This window comes from Electrona antarctica (assembly GCF_951216825.1).
Source record: "Electrona antarctica genome assembly, chromosome: 6".
Lineage (NCBI taxonomy): Eukaryota > Metazoa > Chordata > Actinopteri > Myctophiformes > Myctophidae > Electrona > Electrona antarctica.
In genome coordinates this window covers 56,838,803-56,860,642 of record NC_136811.1, presented here as the reverse complement: position 1 = coordinate 56,860,642, position 21,840 = coordinate 56,838,803, and the positions used below count along the sequence as shown (strand labels likewise).

Sequence of the window (21,840 nt, the reverse complement as noted above, 5' to 3'; positions counted from 1 at the left end):
CCTCTGTATGTGTCCAAACCATCTCACTATCCTCTGTACGTGTCCAAACCATCTCACTATCCTCCTCAGTACGTGTCCAAACCATCTCACTATCCTCCTCTGTACGTGTCCAAACCATCTCACTATCCTCCTCTGTGCGTGTCCAAACCATCTCACTATCCTCCTCTGTATGTGTCCAAACCATCTCACTATCCTCCTCTGTACGTGTCCAAACCATCTCACTATCCTCCTCTGTACGTGTCCAAACCATCTCACTAGCCTCCTCTGTACGTGTCCAAACCATCTCAATCTGGCCTCTCTGGCTTTATCTCCAAAACATCTGACATGTGCTGCTGTCCCTCTGATGTACTCATTCCTGATCCTACCCATCCTTGTCACTCCCAGAGAGAATGAACCTCAACATTCTAGTCTCTGCTACCTCCAGCTCTGCTTCCTGTCTTTTCCTCAGTGGCTGGTCTCACCACCGTCTTGTACAACTTGTGTTCCAATGTAGTTATTTGTTATTAACCCATTCTGGGTGGGAACCCCTTTTGGTGTTAGCATTATGTTATGCTTTAGCTATTGAAAAATAGCAGATCTAGGCGCGCTTGTAGGTCTGCTATTTTTGAAAAAAGACATTTTTAGAATCTGATCTCAGGTCAAAATGGGTTAATATAATATTTTTCAATGGATCCAATGCATTTATGTAGTCGCACACACACGCACGCACACGCACTTTAGTTTAGGCTACATGAAGTAGGCCAAGCTGCACTTAGGGTTAGGGTTAGGGGGCCAAGCTGCACTTAGGGTTAGGGTTAGGGTTAGGGGGCCAAGCTGCACTTAGGGTTAGGGTTAGGGGGCCAAGCTGCACTTAGGGTTAGGGTTAGGGGGCCAAGCTGCACTTAGGGTTAGGGTTAGGGGGCCAAGCTGCACTTAGGGTTAGGGTTAGGGGGCCAAGCTGCACTTAGGGTTAGGGTTAGGGGGCCAAGCTGCACTTAGGGTTAGGGTTAGGGGGCCAAGCTGCACTTAGGGTTAGGGTTAGGGTTAGGGGGCCAAGCTGCACTTAGGGTTAGGGTTAGGGGGCCAAGCTGCACTTAGGGTTAGGGTTAGGGGGCCAAGCTGCACTTAGGGTTAGGGTTAGGGGGCCAAGCTGCACTTAGGGTTAGGGTTAGGGGGCCAAGCTGCACCAACCCTAACCCTAACCCTAACCCTTAGCTCAGACGTGCTCTTAGCTCAGACGTGCTCTTAGCTCAGACGTGCTCTTAGCTCAGACGTGCTCTTAGCTCAGACGTGCCCCTTAGCTCAGACGTGCTCCTTAGCTCAGACGTGCTCCTTAGCTCAGATGTGCTCTTAGCTCAGACGTGCACTTAGCTCAGACGTGCTCTTAGCTCAGACGTGCTCTTAGCTCAGACGTGCTCTTAGCTCAGACGTGCTCTTAGCTCAGACGTGCTCCTTAGCTCAGACGTGCTCTTAGCTCAGACGTGCTCTTAGCTCAGACGTGCTCTTAGCTCAGACGTGCTCTTAGCTCAGACGTGCTCTTAGCTCAGACGTGCTCTTAGCTCAGACGTGCTCCTTAGCTCAGACGTGCTCTTAGCTCAGACATGCTCCTTAGCTCAGACGTGCTCTTAGCTCAGACGTGCTCCTTAGCTCAGACGTGCTCCTTAGCTCAGACGTGCTCCTTAGCTCAGACGTGCTCTTAGCTCAGACGTGCTCCGGTGTGATTATTGGAGTTTGACCACGTGATGACCGCAGTTTGACAGAAATTATACAATCTGTCTGTTGTTGTTAAGCTTGAGTGTAAAATGCTTGAGAGGGGGAGGGAGGTTTCAGATTTCACTTCAACTCATTTAGACCTGAGATCAGATTCTAAAAATGTCTTCTAAATCCTGACGGCTTTTTTTGAAAAACCCATGTTTCTATCACTATGTCAGTGGTGCTCAACCTTTTTCATGTCAAGGACCCCCAGCATTATATGTATTTGGCCGCCGACCCCCATCTGAAAATATATATACGTTAGCTCTGAAAGAATATATATTCAAACATTTGAGTTAAAAAACGTTCGCTCTGAAAGAATATATATTCAAAGATTTGCACCACATTTTCATGATTTTTCAAAAATAGCAGACCTACAAGCTCGTAGCGCCGCACTTGGTGCCGCGCTATGAGCTTGTAGATCTGCTATTTTTCAATAGCTAAACTTGAACATTTGCTTAAAACACCAAACGGGGTTCCCGTCCAGAATGGACGGGCGGAAGTTCCAGACCCACAGGAACGCACCCAGGGTGCCGGCCCGATTCCGGCGAGCCGCCCCGCGTCCGAAACTGTACTGTACTGTACTGTACTGTACTGTACTGTACTGGCACACCCGAAATCACCATATATACAGTTAATGTGTGTGTTTGTGTGCGTGTTAGGTTGCTAGGTGGTGAAAAACAACCATGCTGTTTTTGTGCTCAGACGCACCCACCCAGCCACACACCCAGCCACACACACAGCTCCGTAAGGGAGTGGAGTGGTTGCACCACTCAAAAATGAACACTGCTCCAGACTGCAGCAGTGATGTGCTTACAACACCTTTTTAAATGTTTTTCCCCCAGAATGCAGCAGTGATGTGCTTACAACACCTTTTTAAATGTTTTTCCCCCAGAATGCAGCAGTGATGTGCTTACAACACCTTTTTAAATGTTTTTTCCCCCAGAATGCAGCAGTGATGTGCTTACAACACCTTTTTAAATGTTTTTCCCCCAGAATGCAGCAGTGATGTGCTTACAACACCTTTTTAAATGTTTTTCCCCCAGAATGCAGCAGTGATGTGCTTACAACACCTTTTAAAATGTTTTTCCCCCAGAATGCAGCAGTGATGTGGGCGAACGAGAAGCGCTGCAGACGGACGCACTGATAGAAGATATATCTGATGAAGATGCAGACTCCGCCCACAAACACCACCCCCCCTCTGACGCAGAGAAAGGTGCACTGATGTTCTTATTGACACAAACATAAACGCACTTATGTATGATATCTGCCAAAAGATACATCATCGCAATACAGTGCATGCATGTGAATTATTTTTGTGTTGTTCAAGACGCAGACGAGCGATTTGCATTTGCCTAGAAGTGGTGATTTAGGGATTTAGTGTTGGTCCACTGACAGTGAAAACTTAACAATGGTTTCAACACAGCCATCTTTTTAGAGTACATAATTGTGCTTTGGTATGTTGACAAGCTTCATGGAGATGCTAATTTTCCTTTCCAGCTCAATTTGGCACCTGCCCACAGAGCCAAAATTACTAGTAATTGGTGTACTGACCATGGTATTACAGTGCTTAACTGACCAGCCAACTGGCCTGACCTGAACCCCACAGAGAATCTAGGACCTAGATTCTAGGTTGTATTGTCAAGAGGAAGGTGTGAGACATAAGACTGAACAATTCAAATTAATGTACGGCTGTTATCAAACAAACCTGGGCTTCCATAACACCTCAACAGTGCCACAGGCTGATCACCTCCATGCCACGCCCCATTGGCTGATCACCTCCATGCCACGCCCCATTGATGAAATCATTTGTTCAAAAGTAGCCCAGACCAGAAGTATTAACTGCATCCATTAATATACTTTTCAGATGGTCGACATTTCGTATGTAATTACGTGTTGATTGATCTCGTTGAAACGGTGCCGTTTAAAGAGGTGTTGATTGTTCTCATTGTCGTTCAAACAGGTGCCGCTGAAGGTGACGCGGACGACGAGCGCAACGGCGAAGGAGTCGACGGGAAGCGACCGCCCGAGCCGCCCGACGCGGAGAAACGCCTCGTTAAAGACGACGGTGCTGCCGTCGGCCAACCGGAAGAAGCCGAAGAAGTCGACGATGGCGAAGAAACCCCGCCCGCCCCGACACCGTCTGCCCACGCGGACAAAATCGCCGACTACGACAAAGACAAAGACACGGCCCGCGGCCCGGGAGGCGAGGCGGAGGAAATGGAAGCTGTGGACAACGGAGACGAGGAAGAAGAGGCGGAAGGCGTCGGAGAGGAGGGGGATGGCGCGGAGGAGGGGGAGGGGGATGGCGGGGAGGAGGGGGGGGGGGACGGCGGTCGTGAAGCGGCGGCGAAGGAGCCTCCAGTGCGAGGAGTGCGGCCTGATGTTCTCCCGGAGAGAGATGTACAACCTCCACCGCTACTCGCACACGCACCACGACGGCCTGGACCCGCTGACCTGCCGAGAGTGTGGCCAGACCTTCCAGCAGCGCAGCGGCCTGGTCAAGCACCGCAGCCAGCACCGCCAGGAGAGAGAGGTCAGTGGCCTGGTCAGAGAGAGGTCAGTGGCCTGGTCAGAGAGAGGTCAGTGGCCTGGTCAGAGAGAGGTCAGTGGCCTGGTCAGAGAGAGGTCAGTGGCCTGGTCAGACAGAGGTCAGTGGCCTGGTCAGACAGAGGTCAGTGGTCAAGTAGTTCCCAGGGTCACTAGTCTGGGGGGCCCACACAGGCCTGACGTCGAAATTTATAAAATGTCTTCTAAATCCTGACAGTCAGGATTTGCGCCACATTTTCACGATTTTTCAAAAATAGCAGACCTACAAGCTCTATGAGCTTGTAGGTCAGTATCACTGTTCAGTATCACTGTGCCAAGATACTCTACTGAACCACAGAGTGCTGCATTCTATACAGCGCAGTGATTTATTTTTAATGTGTGGCCCCCAATGTGGGCCCCCAGTGTGGCCCCCAGTGCCCCTGCATGGGAACCACTTGATATTCCCCAAAACCAGAGCAGAACTCCCACCACGGGACTCAGGCAATCAATGAACACCTTTCCAACCACTATATTAATGGCAAGTATTTCATACAGCTTTATGTCCAAAAATAAAGCTGTTTGTTTTTTCTATTATCTCAGTTGGTTTCAGTTAGTTTTGTATTTTAAACACAATACAGTTTCAGTTAGTTATTGTTTTTGTCTTTTTATTATAGTTTTTTATTTTGTTCAGTTAACGGAAATGTTTTTATTTTTTCATTTTAGTTTTGTCTATTTGGTTGGTTAAACTCTATTTCATCACCGTTGCAGGAGAGGGAGGAGCAGCGCAGTGGCCACGCCCACGCCAAGCACCGCAGCGAGCAGCGTGAGGTAGGGCGCCGTCACCGTTACACGATTAACACATTCACCACAGGAACCCCTTTTAGTGTTTTAAGCATTATGTTATACTTTTAGCTGTTAGTGCCGCGCTACGAGCTTGTAGATCTGCTATTTTTTGAAAAATCGTGCACATCTTTGAATTTATATTTTCTCAGAGCGAACGTTTTTAATTTTTGCTTCAGGGGGGGTCCCTGGAACAACATATTTTCAGATGGGGGTCGGCGGCCAAATACATATAATTCTAGGGGTCCTTGACATGGAATAGTTTGAGAACCACTGACATACTGTAGAAACATAGGTTTCTGTTAAGATTTAGAAGCCTTTCAAAGTCAAGTCAAAGTCAAAGTCGTACGATTTGTCACACACGTCACCGCAGTGAAATGTGTTCTCCGCATTTGACCCATCTCTTGGAGTGGTGAGCCGCAGCCGTGCCGCTCTCGGGAATCATTTGATTAGTTGATTTGACCCCCCAATCCAACCCTTGATGCTGAGTGTCAAGCAGGGAGGCATTGGGTCACATTTTTACAGTCTTTGGTATGACCCGGCCGGGGATCGAACCCCGACCTCCCAGTTTCAGGGCGGACACTCTAACCACAAGGCCACTGAGCTGGTTTAGTATCGGTCCTAGGTCTAAATGGGATAATTGCGAATAGAGGATTATACAGCGATAATAACTGTGACACCCCCCCCCCCCCCTCCACCAGGAGAGCGAGCAGCAGCAGCAGCTCCTGACTCCTCCTCCTCCCGGCAGAGAGGCGGTCCGACCCTGCCTGACGTTGTCCTTCAAGTGCTCGGCGTGCGAGAAGTTCTTCCCCTCGGTGGAGAGGCTGCGCTCCCACAGCTGTGGCGCTGCCGCCTGCGGCGCCCGGGAGACACCCTACCGCTGTCCGCTGTGCCGCCAGGAGTTCGGAGTTCGGAGCTCGTTGACCAAACACATGCAGGTAAGGGTCAGTGTTGATTTCGTCGACTAAGACGAAAGATGTTCGTCGACTACCCTTTTCCACTGACGAAACTAAATGGAAATTAAGCTATGATGAGTCTAAAACTAAGACTAAATATACTGACAATTTCGTCAACAAATAAAAACTAGACCCAGTATAAATCATTTTACAATTAGTTTACAATTAGTTGAAAATAGCCGATCTACAAGCTAGATCACACAGGCATTGACCATAATAATATAGAGGTCTTAACGAAGCCCTTTTTCCAATTTAACAAATTATAAATTAATAATGAATTTATTAGTGAATTAAAAACGCACCCAGGGCGCAGTACCCCCAGCGGGGCTGGGGGGGGGGGGGCAATATCTCACAACGGGTAAGGGCTAGTTGATATAATATTTTAGAAATAGGTCAACAATACAAATGACTATGTGAAGTTTTGGGGCGCATACTTAGTTTAGACTAGTCATTGGTTAGACATGGGTTAAGGTTAGGTTTAGGTGTGCTGCCCTGTGGGAGGTTAGGTTTAGGGTGAGGGTTTGAGATAGGTTGTAGTTGTAGACTATAATGGACTAATGACTGGTCTAACCAATGACTAGTATAAACCAAAAACTGTCTAAACTAAGTACTGCACCCGAAGTTTTGTGAATTAAATTACTTTTACTGCGTGGCCCCAGTGCCCCCCCACAAAATGACCGGAACTACTTAATATTTCACCAAAACCAGAGCAGAACTCCCACCACGGGACTCCGGCAATCAATGAATACAGTATTTCATACTGCTTAAGTTAAAACAAATCTGAACTATCCCTTTAAGGAATATAATATGCCTTTTGTATTCTTTCTGTATTACTGCAAAATGTAGATTGTTTATGTTGAGGGAAATTAAGATTCTCAGATAAAAAAACAAAGCGGCGCTTATCAACTACCGGTTAATCGAATGATATGGTTATCAATGATCAATGAAAGAATTGATGGACATTATTCCCGCCCCCTACACTACGCGCAGGGCCACTCTCTGGAGTCGGTGTTGTCGTGCCAGGAGTGCCACCAGTCGTTCTCTGACGGCGCTGCGCTGCGCCAGCACCAGCGCTGCCACGCCGCGCTGAAGCCCTACGAGTGCCCCGACTGTGGCACCGCCTTCAGGTTAGTGCCAACCGCCTTCACTCTTCAGGTTAGTGCCAACTGTCTTCAGGTTAGTGCCAACTGTCTTCAGGTTAGTGCCAACTGTCTTCAGGTTAGTGCCAACTGTCTTCAGGTTAGTGCCAACCGTCTTCAGGTTAGTGCCAACCGTCTTCAGGTTAGTGCCAACTGTCTTCAGGTTAGTGCCAACTGTCTTCAGGTTAGTGCCAACTGTCTTCAGGTTAGTGCCAACTGTCTTCAGGTTAGTGCCAACTGTCTTCAGGTTAGTGCCAACTGTCTTCAGGTTAGTGCCAACTGTCTTCAGGTTAGTGCCAACTGTCTTCAGGTTAGTGCCAACTGTCTTCAGGTTAGTGCCAACTGTCTTCAGGTTAGTGCCAACTGTCTTCAGGTTAGTGCCAACTGTCTTCAGGTTAGTGCCAACTGTCTTCAGGTTAGTGCCAACTGTCTTCAGGTTAGTGCCAACTGTCTTCAGGTTAGTGCCAACTGTCTTCAGGTTAGTGCCAACTGTCTTCAGGTTAGTGCCAACTGCCAAGTCGAGTTTATTTACAGAGCACGTTTCACACGACAAGCGCCCGCGGGACCCAGCGTAAATGTTGGCGGCGCGGGCTGTATTAAATACCTGCGGGCGGGCGCCGGCGGTCAAGATGAAACCAGCGGGCCTCGCAAAACGTTCGTATATATACGGACCTGGCTGATAAAGTCCCCAAGCGCCTGAGGGAGAAAAAGAGTGAAGTAACATTTTGAGGCATTTCTTACTGGAAATATATATTTCTTTCTTCTACTCCACTACCTCTCAGAGCCAAATATTGTTCTCCACTACATTTATTTGAAACCGTTTGTTACTAGTTACCTTGTAGATTTAAATTTGGATTAGACCCACTTCAACCCTACATTTCGGCCATTTGAAAATAGGCAATAGTACACATTGACGCCGATACATTTGTACTTTTACTTGAGAGTACATTTTGGAAATACGGGACTTGTACTACTTTGTTGCAGTATTGATACTACTTTTACCTAAGTGAAACATTTAGAGTTATTTGTACTTGGTCAGGTACTACTCTCTCATGAGGTATTTGTACTTGTTGGGTCAGGTACTACTCTCTCATGAGGTATTTGTACTTGTTGGGTCAGGTACTACTCTCTCATGAGGTATTTGTACTTGTTGGGTCAGGTACTACTCTCTCATGAGGTATTTGTACTTGTTGGGTCAGATACTACTCTCTCATGAGGTATTTGTACTTGTTGGGTCAGGTACTACTCTCTCATGGAGGACCACCGGCGCCGGCAGCACTGGGAGAAGAACGGGCGACCGCACCGCTGCACCACCTGTGGAAAGGCCTTTAAGTACAGCAGCCTGCTGCAGCAGCACCAGGTCAGTACAGAACCACCAGGTCAGTACAGAACCAGGTCAGTACAGACCCAGGACCAGGTCAGTACAGCAGCCTGCTGCAGCAGCACCAGGTCAGTACAGCAGCCTGCTGCAGCAGCACCAGGTCAGTACAGAACCAGGTCAGTACAGCAGCCTGCTGCAGCAACACCAGGTCAGTACAGAACCAGGTCAGTTCAGCAGCCTGCTGCAGCAGCACCAGGTCAGTACAGAACCAGGTCAGTACAGCAGCCTGCTGCAGCAACACCAGGTCAGTACAGAACCAGGTCAGTTCAGCAGCCTGCTGCAGCAGCACCAGGTCAGTACAGAACCAGGTCAGTACAGAACCAGGTCAGTTCAGCAGCCTGCTGCAGCAGCACCAGGTCAGTACAGAACCAGGTCAGTACAGAACCAGGTCAGTTCAGCAGCCTGCTGCAGCAGCACCAGGTCAGTACAGCAGCCTGCTGCAGCAGCACCAGGTCAGTACAGAACCAGGTCAGTACAGAACCAGGTCAGTACAGCAGCCTGCTGCAGCAGCACCAGGTCAGTACAGAACCAGGTCAGTACAGCAGCCTGCTGCAGCAACACCAGGTCAGTACAGAACCAGGTCAGTACAGCAGGTTATTAGAGAAAGTAAAAGATGAGTGTTAATTTCTTTTCATTTGCTGCTTTCTTTTGTTTTAGCGATTTTTGACAGGGGGCGGGGGCATTCGAACATGGGGCTAAATATGTATTCTTTTGCACAGTTTTATAGCGATTTTTTTATTTATTATTTACTATAGTCCTACAGTACTAGACCCCAGGAAATTACATCTGTCCACAAAAGATCAGGAGGTAGAGCAGGTCGTCCAATGATCCATGGGTCTGCGGTTCGAATCCCAGCTCCTACATGTCTTAGTGTCCTTGAGCAAGACACTGAACCCCAAATTGCTCCCGATGTGCTGGTTGGTAACTTGCATGGCTTCCGCCGCCATCGGTGTGTGAATGTGTGTGTGAATGGGTGAATGTAATGCACAATCTATGTAAAGCGCCGCTATATAAATGCACCATTTACCATTTAGGGGGATCCCAACTGTGTTGTATGGCTTTTTTATTCAGATGGATCCCCAGTAGCTGCCCCACCCAAGTAGCAGCTACTCTTACTGGGCTCCATGACAAACAATACATTGAACACAACACAATGTGTTGTGTTCAATAAAAACAGGTGCAATCTTGTTTGTCAGTTTGTACCCCCCCTTTGATTGTTTGAGAACCATAATAGAAACATAAGGCTTTTCAGAAAATGATTTAGAACAGGGCTTCCCCCCCCCCCCCCCCCCCCCCCACACGTGATAATAAAGGTCTCCATCCATCTCTCTCTCCCCAGTACCTCCACACGGGACAGAAGCCCTTCCGCTGCCCCGACTGCGGCAGAACCTTCGCCTTCGCCCAGAACATGAAGGCTCACTCTCGGCAGCACAGGCTGCACGGCCCCGTGCTGCCCCTCTCCTCCTCCTCCGCCGAGCGCTCCAGGAAGCAGCAGCAGGCGGCGTCGCTGACCGTAGCCGCCGCCCACGAGGCGTACGCCAGAGGACCGGGCGGCAAGGAGAACGCCGGCGGCCAGAGCCTCGTTGTGCCGGCGGCGCTGGCGCCCAAACGCTCGTACAACTGCCCCCTCTGTCCCCAGGTGCAGTGATGTAAACAGGTTTTCAATGTAATGAGTCCCAGAATGCAGGGATGGTCTTTTAGAAATGAGTCCCGGGATGCAGGGATGGTCTTTTAGAAATGAGTCCCAGGATGCAGGGATGGTCTTTTAGAAATGAGTCCCAGGATGCAGGGATGGTCTTTTAGAAATGAGTCCCAGGATGCAGGGATGGTCTTTTAGAAATGAGTCCCAGGATGCAGGGATGGTCTTTTAGAAATGAGTCCCAGGATGCAGGGATGGTCTTTTAGAAATGAGTCCCAGGATGCAGGGATGGTCTTTTAGAAATGAGTCCCAGGATGCAGGGATGGTCTTTTAGAAATGAGTCTCAGGGACATTTTATGAGTCCCACTTCAACGATGTTAGGAGGAGTCATATTTTGACATTTTTACAAATTGCAGCATTCAACTCCCATTTCATTTTATATGGTTATAATGTGGTTATATTCATGTAGAAAAACAGAAGAAGAAATTATTATTATAACTAAAGCTAGCAAAATAAACTAGAATAAAAAAACAGTACAGTAGAGCATCCCGTGGATGCAGAGGTCGTTGTTTTATTGCGTCCCTTAACTATAAACTGCAAAATGTCACCCTGTTTTAATCTCCCCAGGTGTGCCACTCCCCCGCCGACCTCAGGGGTCACATGCAGATCCACGAGGCGGAGTTCGAGACCCTGGACAACGCCGTCCTGGGCAAGGAGACGGCGGCGGTCGCGGCGGCGGCGCATCCCGAGAGCGAGAGCCAGCGTGCTCTGCACTGGGAGGAGGGGCACACCTGTCCGCACTGCCCCAGCACCTTCCGGGACGAGCCCATGCTGTTCGGCCATCTGCTGAGGGCGCACAACTCGTCGGCGCACTACCTGAAGCAGATGCGTCCGGCGCGGGACAAGCCGGGCGGCGGCGCCGGCGGTCCCCCCCACCCCCCCCACAGCAAGGTGGTCAACCTGAGCAACGCGGCCAACGTGAAGGGGAAGTGGAGGCCCGACGCCGCCAGCAGCAAGACCTACACGTGTCCCGAGTGCGGCAAGACCTTCCGCCACCGCTCGGTGCTGGAGCTGCACATGCGCATACACTCCAAGGTAACCATGAACTGTAGTTACAATTACACAGTGTGTGTGTGTGTGTGTGTGTGTGTGTGTGTGTGTGTGTGTGTGTGTGTGTGTGTGTGTGTGTGTGTGTGTGTGTGTGTGTGTGTGTGTGTGTGTGTGTGTGTGTGTGTGTGTGTGTGTGTGTGTGTGTGTGTGTGCGCGCGTGCGCGCAATATGAAATGTGGGCTTACCAAAATCACAGTAATCCTTATTCCTTAATCATATTACATCATATTCAATTGCTTTTGGAGAGAAAGAAGACGGACTCCAGTCACTTTAGACTCCAGCACTGCAGAGAGGGAGGTGTGTGTGTGTGTGGGGGGGAGGTGTGTGTGTGTGTGTGGGTGGGGGGGGGGGGGGGGGGGGTGTCAAGCTGATGCATCACAAGGCAATCTTGTTCCTGCGTTCATTTTCTGGTTTATGACAAGAATGTTCCTTTCATCTGCTTATCAAATAGTCGATCGATAAGGTTATCAACTATCAATGAATGGGTCATTTGCAGGACAAGGACACCAACAATGATATGTAATATGCCTCCGCCCCCCCATCTGAAAATATGTTGTTCCAGGGACCTCCCCAGAAGCAAAGATTTGAGTTAAAATGTTCACTCTGTCATAATATATATATTCAAAGATTTGAGTTAAAATGTTCACTCTGTCATATATTCAAAGATTTGAGGGACATTTTCACGATTTTTCAAAAATGGCAGACCTACAAGTTCATAGCGCGGCACTCGGTGCCGCGCTATGAACTTGTAGATCTGCTATTTTTCAATCGCTAAAGTGTAACATAATGCTTTAATGAATGGATCGTTTAACCCATTCAGGGCGGGATCCTTATTGGTGTTTTAAGCATTTCTGTTCAGGCTATTTTTGAAAGATCCTGAAAATGTGGCGCAAATCTTTGAATATATATATATATATTCTTTCAGAGCCGTTTATAACTCAAATCTTTGCTTCTGGAGGGAGGGGTCCCTGGAACTACATATTTTCAGATGGGGGTCGGCGGCCAATTACATCCTTGACATGAAAATGTTTGAGAACATAGTTTTTTTCCCCCAGAAAACTGTCATGATTTAGAAGACATTTGTAGAATCGTCCTCGGGTCTAAATGGGTTAACCCATTCTGGGCGGGAACCCCTTTTGGTGTTTTAAGTATATGTTATACTTTAGCTATTGAAAAATAGCAGATCTACAAGCTCGAGCTTGTAGATCTGCTATTTTTGAAAAATCATGAAAATTTGGTGCAAATCTTGGAATATATATATTCTTTCAGAGAGAACGTTTTTAACTCAAATATCTGGGGGGGATCCTTGAAACTACATATTGTCAGATGGGGGTCGGTGGCCGATTACATATCATTTTTGGGGTCCTTGACATGAAATATTGAGAACCACTGACAGACATAGACATACCTGTATTTCAGAAAGCTGTCAGGATTTAGAAGACATTGTTTTTAATTTCGACGTCAGGCCTAAATGGGATAAAGAGTTAATGTGTTAATGAATGGATTGTTTGCAGGACAAACCGTACTAACGCTGTAAAGAGTTAATAGATTACTATGAAAACCTGTCAGACAAACCGTACTAACGCTGTAAAGAGTTAATAGATTACTATGAAAACCTTGTCAGTCCGTACGTCCGTCACGCCTCCATACATGTCACGCCACCATATATGGCCGTACAGTCCGTCGCGCCTTGTGACACGCTCCATATATGGCCGTCTCCATATATGTCACACCTCCTGACACGTCACGCCACCATCATGTCGCGCCTCGTGACACGCTCCATATATGGCCGTCTCCATATATGGAGATCACGACACTGACCTCATCAAACCCTGGATAGCCATACATGGAGAAGACTGGATCATCACCTAGATCTGCATATATGGAGCCGGCCAGCAACTCTACATCTGACCTCAAACCATTAGATCTCCATATATGGAGCTGCTGACCTGTTCTGACATTCCATATGTTGATCCTTCCCCATCCATCCTTCCTCTTTGATGTCTCCCTTTTTACTGATACCGGTCCATTTAAACTCTAGACGGGCCTAGAGTTCTCAACAGGTCAGAAACACAAGGCCCAGCTCTAACTGGGCCCTGACTGGGCTGGTCTGAGGCCCCGCCTGGCCTTACTAATTACTAATTAGCACACATTTTTCGCCCTACCTGGCCCGAAAACGTTTTTTTTTTAAAAAGGTCCATATATGGGCCTTCCCACACCTGTAGTTTCATCGCGGCCTTGCCCTCAGCGCGTCTCACTGGTGTGTTAACACGACCCCCGCCAAATAACGCATGTTGCGTTCATTGTCGGGAAGCGACACCGCCAAAAAACGCACAATGCGTTAATTCAGTTGTATAACCCATTCTGTACGGGAACCCCTTTTGGTGTTTTAACTAAGCATTATGTTATACTTTAGCTATTGAAAAATAGCAGATCTACAAGCTCATAGCGTGCCAAAATAAGGGTTGAACGGTGGCGATATATCCTGGCATGCCTTTTAATTAATCCCGGTCGGGGATTGAGTTAATTGAATGGATAATTTGCAGGAGAAACCGTACCGCTGTAAAGAGTGAGTTAATTGAATGGGTCATTTGCAGGAGAAACCGTACCGCTGTAAAAAGTGAGTTAATTGAATGGGTCATTTGCAGGAGAAACCCTATCGCTGTAAAGAGTGAGTTAATTGAATGGGTCATTTGCAGGAGAAACCCTATCGCTGTAAAGAGTGAGTTAATTGAATGGGTCATTTGCAGGAGAAACCGTACCGCGGTAAAGAGTGAGTTAATTGAATGGGTCATTTGCTGGAGAAACCGTACTGCTGTAAAAAGTGAGTTAATTGAATGGGTCATTTGCAGGAGAAACCCTATCGCTGTAAAGAGTGAGTTAATTGAATGGGTCATTTGCAGGACAAACCCTACCGCTGTAAAGAGTGAGTTAATTGAATGGGTCATTTGCAGGAGAAACCATACCGCTGTAAAGAGTGAGTTAATTGAATGGATCCTTTGCAGGAGAAACCATACCGCTGTAAAGAGTGAGTTAATTGAATGGGTCATTTGCAGGAGAAACCCTACCGCTGTAAAGAGTGAGTTAATTGAATGGATCCTTTGCAGGAGAAACCCTACCGCTGTAAAGAGTGAGTTAATTGAATGGATCCTTTGCAGGAGAAACCCTACCGCTGTAAAGAGTGAGTTAATTGAATGGATCCTTTGCAGGACAAACCCTACCGCTGTAAAGAGTGAGTTAATTGAATGGGTCATTTGCAGGAGAAACCCTACCGCTGTAAAGAGTGAGTTAATTGAATGGATCCTTTGCAGGAGAAACCCTACCGCTGTAAAGAGTGAGTTAATTGAATGGATCCTTTGCAGGAGAAACCCTATCGCTGTAAAGAGTGAGTTAATTGAATGGATCCTTTGCAGGAGAAACCCTATCGCTGTAAAGAGTGAGTTAATTGAATGGGTCATTTGCAGGACAAACCCTACCGCTGTAAAGAGTGAGTTAATTGAATGGGTCATTTGCAGGAGAAACCATACCGCTGTAAAGAGTGAGTTAATTGAATGGGTCATTTGCAGGACAAACCCTACCACTGTAAAGAGTGAGTTAATTGAATGGATCCTTTGCAGGAGAAACCCTACCGCTGTAAAGAGTGAGTTAATTGAATGGATCATTTGCAGGAGAAACCCTATCGCTGTAAAGAGTGAGTTAATTGAATGGGTCATTTGCAGGAGAAACCCTACCGCTGTAAAGAGTGAGTTAATTGAATGGATCCTTTGCAGGAGAAACCATACCGCTGTAAAGAGTGAGTTAATTGAATGGATCCTTTGCAGGACAAACCCTACCGCTGTAAAGAGTGCGGGAAGAGCTTCCGCTTCAGCAGCTACCTGCAGCAGCACCTCATCATACACACGGGGGAGAAACCCTACAAGTGTCCCGACTGCGGCAAGGACTTCGCCTTCCTGCAGAACATGAGGACGCACCAGAAGCTGCACCTGGAGAAACCCTACCGCTGCACCAGCTGCCGCAAGGTTCACGTCCATGAGTCTTAACCCATTCAGGCCTGACCTTCGAAATTTAAAAAAAAGATCTTCTAAATCCTCCAGTTTTCTGAAATAAATATTTTCACGATTTTTCAAAAATAGCAGACCTACAAGCTCATAGCGTGCCACTCGGTGGCGCGCTATGAGCTTGTAGATCTGCTATTTTTCAATAGCTAAAGTGTAACATAATGCTTAACCCATTTAGGCCTGACCTCGAAATTAAAAAAAAATCTAAATCCTCCAGTTTTCTGAAATAAATATATTTTCACGATTTTTCAAAAATAGCAGACCTATTATCGTTCTCACGATAATAAAATATTTTAAAAAAAAAGAAATATATATACAGCTTTTTGTCGTAACTCGTGTCACATTTGACTGACAATGAAAGGAGAATTTACGTCATACTAACTTAAAATGTTTTTGTTCCCCCGTTTTCGTAGGCCTCAAGATCAGCTAGATTATAGATTATAGGAGGCCATCCCTATGTTCCCCACTTACCTTAGGGTTTAGGGCCATCCCTATGTTCCCCACTTACCTTAGGGTTTAGGGCCATCCCTATGTTCCCCACTTACCTTAGGGTTTAGGGTTTAGGGCCATCCCTATGTTCCCCAGGTTCTATGTTCCCCACTTACCTTAGGGTTTAGGGTTTCAGCTAGATTATAGGGGGCCATCCCTATGTTCCCCAGGTTCTATGTTCCCCACTTACCTTAGGGTTTAGGGCCATCCCTATGTTCCCCAGGTTCTATGTTCCCCACTTACCTTAGGGTTTAGGGTTTCAGCTAGATTATAGGGGGCCATCCCTATGTTCCCCAGGTTCTATGTTCCCCACTTACCTTAGGGTTTAGGGCCATCCCTATGTTCCCCAGGTTCTATGTTCCCCACTTACCTTAGGGTTTAGGGTTTCAGCTAGATTATAGGGGGCCATCCCTATGTTCCCCAGGTTCTATGTTCCCCACTTACCTTAGGGTTTAGGGCCATCCCTATGTTCCCCAGGTTCTATGTTCCCCACTTACCTTAGGGTTTAGGGTTTCAGCTAGATTATAGGGGGCCATCCCTATGTTCCCCAGGTTCTATGTTCCCCACTTACCTTAGGGTTTAGGGCCATCCCTATGTTCCCCAGGTTCTATGTTCCCCACTTACCTTAGGGTTTAGGGTTTCAGCTAGATTATAGGGGGCCATCCCTATGTTCCCCAGGTTCTATGTTCCCCACTTACCTTAGGGTTTAGGGTTTCAGCTAGATTATAGGGGGCCATCCCTATGTTCCCCAGGTTCTATGTTCCCCACTTACCTTAGGGTTTAGGGCCATCCCTATGTTCCCCAGGTTCTATGTTCCCCACTTACCTTAGGGTTTAGGGTTTCAGCTAGATTATAGGGGGCCATCCCTATGTTCCCCAGGTTCTATGTTCCCCACTTACCTTAGGGTTTAGGGCCATCCCTATGTTCCCCACTTACCTTAGGGTTTAGGGCCATCCCTATGTTCCCCACTTACCTTAGGGTTTAGGGCCATCCCTATGTTCCCCACTTACCTTAGGGTTTAGGGCCATCCCTATGTTCCCCAGGTTCTATGTTCCCCACTTACCTTAGGGTTTAGGGCCATCCCTATGTTCCCCAGGTTCTATGTTCCCCACTTACCTTAGGGTTTAGGGCCATCCCTATGTTCCCCAGGTTCTATGTTCCCCACTTACCTTAGGGTTTAGGGCCATCCCTATGTTCCCCAGGTTCTATGTTCCCCACTTACCTTAGGGTTTAGGGTTTCAGCTAGATTATAGGGGGCCATCCCTATGTTCCCCAGGTTCTATGTTCCCCACTTACCTTAGGGTTTAGGGTTTAGGGCCATCCCTATGTTCCCCAGGTTCTATGTTCCCCACTTACCTTAGGGTTTAGGGTTTAGGGCCATCCCTATGTTCCCCAGGTTCTATGTTCCCCACTTACCTTAGGGTTTAGGGTTTCAGCTAGATTATAGGGGGCCATCCCTATGTTCCCCAGGTTCTATGTTCCCCACTTACCTTAGGGTTTAGGGCCATCCCTATGTTCCCCAGGTTCTATGTTCCCCACTTACCTTAGGGTTTAGGGTTTCAGCTAGATTATAGGGGGCCATCCCTATGTTCCCCAGGTTCTATGTTCCCCACTTACCTTAGGGTTTAGGGTTTCAGCTAGATTATAGGGGGCCATCCCTATGTTCCCCAGGTTCTATGTTCCCCACTTACCTTAGGGTTTAGGGCCATCCCTATGTTCCCCAGGTTCTATGTTCCCCACTTACCTTAGGGTTTAGGGTTTCAGCTAGATTATAGGGGGCCATCCCTATGTTCCCCAGGTTCTATGTTCCCCACTTACCTTAGGGTTTAGGGCCATCCCTATGTTCCCCACTTACCTTAGGGTTTAGGGCCATCCCTATGTTCCCCACTTACCTTAGGGTTTAGGGCCATCCCTATGTTCCCCACTTACCTTAGGGTTTAGGGCCATCCCTATGTTCCCCAGGTTCTATGTTCCCCACTTACCTTAGGGTTTAGGGCCATCCCTATGTTCCCCAGGTTCTATGTTCCCCACTTACCTTAGGGTTTAGGGCCATCCCTATGTTCCCCAGGTTCTATGTTCCCCACTTACCTTAGGGTTTAGGGCCATCCCTATGTTCCCCAGGTTCTATGTTCCCCACTTACCTTAGGGTTTAGGGTTTCAGCTAGATTATAGGGGGCCATCCCTATGTTCCCCAGGTTCTATGTTCCCCACTTACCTTAGGGTTTAGGGTTTAGGGCCATCCCTATGTTCCCCAGGTTCTATGTTCCCCACTTACCTTAGGGTTTAGGGTTTAGGGCCATTACTATGTTCCCCAGGTTCTATGTTCCCCACTTACCTTAGGGTTTAGGGCCATCCCTATGTTCCCCAGGTTCTATGTTCCCCACTTACCTTAGGGTTTAGGGCCATCCCTATGTTCCCCAGGTTCTATGTTCCCCACTTACCTTAGGGGGCCATCCCTATGTTCCCCAGGTTCTATGTTCCCCACTTACCTTAGGGTTTAGGGTTTAGGGTTTAGATTATAGGGGGCCATCCCTATGTTCCCCAGGTTCTATGTTCCCCACTTACCTTAGGGTTTAGGGTTTCAGCTAGATTATAGGGGGCCATCCCTATGTTCCCCAGGTTCTATGTTCCCCACTTACCTTAGGGTTTAGGGTTTCAGCTAGATTATAGGGGGCCATCCCTATGTTCCCCAGGTTCTATGTTCCCCACTTACCTTAGGGTTTAGGGGTTCAGCTAGATTATAGGGGGCCATCCCTATGTTCCCCAGGTTCTATGTTCCCCACTTACCTTAGGGTTTAGGGTTTCAGCTAGATTATAGGGGGCCATCCCTATGTTCCCCAGGTTCTATGTTCCCCACTTACCTTAGGGTTTAGGGCCATCCCTATGTTCCCCAGGTTCTATGTTCCCCACTTACCTTAGGGTTTAGGGTTTCAGCTAGATTATAGGGGGCCATCCCTATGTTCCCCAGGTTCTATGTTCCCCACTTACCTTAGGGTTTAGGGCCATCCCTATGTTCCCCAGGTTCTATGTTCCCCACTTACCTTAGGGTTTAGGGTTTCAGCTAGATTATAGGGGGCCATCCCTATGTTCCCCAGGTTCTATGTTCCCCACTTACCTTAGGGTTTAGGGCCATCCCTATGTTCCCCAGGTTCTATGTTCCCCACTTACCTTAGGGTTTAGGGTTTCAGCTAGATTATAGGGGGCCATCCCTATGTTCCCCAGGTTCTATGTTCCCCACTTACCTTAGGGTTTAGGGCCATCCCTATGTTCCCCAGGTTCTATGTTCCCCACTTACCTTAGGGTTTAGGGTTTCAGCTAGATTATAGGGGGCCATCCCTATGTTCCCCAGGTTCTATGTTCCCCACTTACCTTAGGGTTTAGGGCCATCCCTATGTTCCCCAGGTTCTATGTTCCCCACTTACCTTAGGGTTTAGGGTTTCAGCTAGATTATAGGGGGCCATCCCTATGTTCCCCAGGTTCTATGTTCCCCACTTACCTTAGGGTTTAGGGTTTCAGCTAGATTATAGGGGGCCATCCCTATGTTCCCCAGGTTCTATGTTCCCCACTTACCTTAGGGTTTAGGGCCATCCCTATGTTCCCCAGGTTCTATGTTCCCCACTTACCTTAGGGTTTAGGGTTTCAGCTAGATTATAGGGGGCCATCCCTATGTTCCCCAGGTTCTATGTTCCCCACTTACCTTAGGGTTTAGGGCCATCCCTATGTTCCCCACTTACCTTAGGGTTTAGGGCCATCCCTATGTTCCCCACTTACCTTAGGGTTTAGGGCCATCCCTATGTTCCCCACTTACCTTAGGGTTTAGGGCCATCCCTATGTTCCCCAGGTTCTATGTTCCCCACTTACCTTAGGGTTTAGGGCCATCCCTATGTTCCCCAGGTTCTATGTTCCCCACTTACCTTAGGGTTTAGGGCCATCCCTATGTTCCCCAGGTTCTATGTTCCCCACTTACCTTAGGGTTTAGGGCCATCCCTATGTTCCCCAGGTTCTATGTTCCCCACTTACCTTAGGGTTTAGGGTTTCAGCTAGATTATAGGGGGCCATCCCTATGTTCCCCAGGTTCTATGTTCCCCACTTACCTTAGGGTTTAGGGTTTAGGGCCATCCCTATGTTCCCCAGGTTCTATGTTCCCCACTTACCTTAGGGTTTAGGGTTTAGGGCCATCCCTATGTTCCCCAGGTTCTATGTTCCCCACTTACCTTAGGGTTTAGGGTTTCAGCTAGATTATAGGGGGCCATCCCTATGTTCCCCAGGTTCTATGTTCCCCACTTACCTTAGGGTTTAGGGCCATCCCTATGTTCCCCAGGTTCTATGTTCCCCACTTACCTTAGGGTTTAGGGTTTCAGCTAGATTATAGGGGGCCATCCCTATGTTCCCCAGGTTCTATGTTCCCCACTTACCTTAGGGTTTAGGGTTTCAGCTAGATTATAGGGGGCCATCCCTATGTTCCCCAGGTTCTATGTTCCCCACTTACCTTAGGGTTTAGGGCCATCCCTATGTTCCCCAGGTTCTATGTTCCCCACTTACCTTAGGGTTTAGGGTTTCAGCTAGATTATAGGGGGCCATCCCTATGTTCCCCAGGTTCTATGTTCCCCACTTACCTTAGGGTTTAGGGCCATCCCTATGTTCCCCACTTACCTTAGGGTTTAGGGCCATCCCTATGTTCCCCACTTACCTTAGGGTTTAGGGCCATCCCTATGTTCCCCACTTACCTTAGGGTTTAGGGCCATCCCTATGTTCCCCAGGTTCTATGTTCCCCACTTACCTTAGGGTTTAGGGCCATCCCTATGTTCCCCAGGTTCTATGTTCCCCACTTACCTTAGGGTTTAGGGCCATCCCTATGTTCCCCAGGTTCTATGTTCCCCACTTACCTTAGGGTTTAGGGCCATCCCTATGTTCCCCAGGTTCTATGTTCCCCACTTACCTTAGGGTTTAGGGTTTCAGCTAGATTATAGGGGGCCATCCCTATGTTCCCCAGGTTCTATGTTCCCCACTTACCTTAGGGTTTAGGGTTTAGGGCCATCCCTATGTTCCCCAGGTTCTATGTTCCCCACTTACCTTAGGGTTTAGGGTTTAGGGCCATTACTATGTTCCCCAGGTTCTATGTTCCCCACTTACCTTAGGGTTTAGGGCCATCCCTATGTTCCCCAGGTTCTATGTTCCCCACTTACCTTAGGGTTTAGGGCCATCCCTATGTTCCCCAGGTTCTATGTTCCCCACTTACCTTAGGGGGCCATCCCTATGTTCCCCAGGTTCTATGTTCCCCACTTACCTTAGGGTTTAGGGTTTAGGGTTTAGATTATAGGGGGCCATCCCTATGTTCCCCAGGTTCTATGTTCCCCACTTACCTTAGGGTTTAGGGTTTCAGCTAGATTATAGGGGGCCATCCCTATGTTCCCCAGGTTCTATGTTCCCCACTTACCTTAGGGTTTAGGGTTTCAGCTAGATTATAGGGGGCCATCCCTATGTTCCCCAGGTTCTATGTTCCCCACTTACCTTAGGGTTTAGGGGTTCAGCTAGATTATAGGGGGCCATCCCTATGTTCCCCAGGTTCTATGTTCCCCACTTACCTTAGGGTTTAGGGTTTCAGCTAGATTATAGGGGGCCATCCCTATGTTCCCCAGGTTCTATGTTCCCCACTTACCTTAGGGTTTAGGGCCATCCCTATGTTCCCCAGGTTCTATGTTCCCCACTTACCTTAGGGTTTAGGGTTTCAGCTAGATTATAGGGGGCCATCCCTATGTTCCCCAGGTTCTATGTTCCCCACTTACCTTAGGGTTTAGGGTTTAGGGTTTAGGGCCATCCCTATGTTCCCCAGGTTCTATGTTCCCCACTTACCTTATGGTTTAGGGTTTAGGGTTTAGGCCCATCCCTATGTTCCCCACTTACCTTAGGGTTTAGGGTTTCTGGTTTAAGGACTTCAGTGTTTTGTACTATACAATTGTATGTATAA

The 21,840-nt window shown here is 48.0% G+C and overlaps 1 protein-coding gene across 1 annotated transcript in view; it reads left to right on the top strand.

Moving 5' to 3' along the window:
- The window catches only part of LOC306925184 (uncharacterized protein), a gene marked incomplete at its 5' end in the record, with an annotated part of 48,121 nt that overhangs the window by 5,967 nt on the left and 20,314 nt on the right, over positions 1-21,840 (top strand). The window contains 10 exons of the mRNA XM_079503874.1: positions 1,632-1,694; positions 2,828-2,949; positions 3,695-4,267; positions 5,029-5,088; positions 5,802-6,038; positions 7,047-7,183; positions 8,435-8,555; positions 9,916-10,215; positions 10,843-11,310; positions 15,147-15,344. Of these exons, the coding sequence (XP_079360000.1) occupies positions 1,632-1,694; positions 2,828-2,949; positions 3,695-4,267; positions 5,029-5,088; positions 5,802-6,038; positions 7,047-7,183; positions 8,435-8,555; positions 9,916-10,215; positions 10,843-11,310; positions 15,147-15,344 (2,279 nt within the window). The remainder of the gene's footprint in view (positions 1-1,631; positions 1,695-2,827; positions 2,950-3,694; positions 4,268-5,028; positions 5,089-5,801; positions 6,039-7,046; positions 7,184-8,434; positions 8,556-9,915; positions 10,216-10,842; positions 11,311-15,146; positions 15,345-21,840) is intronic.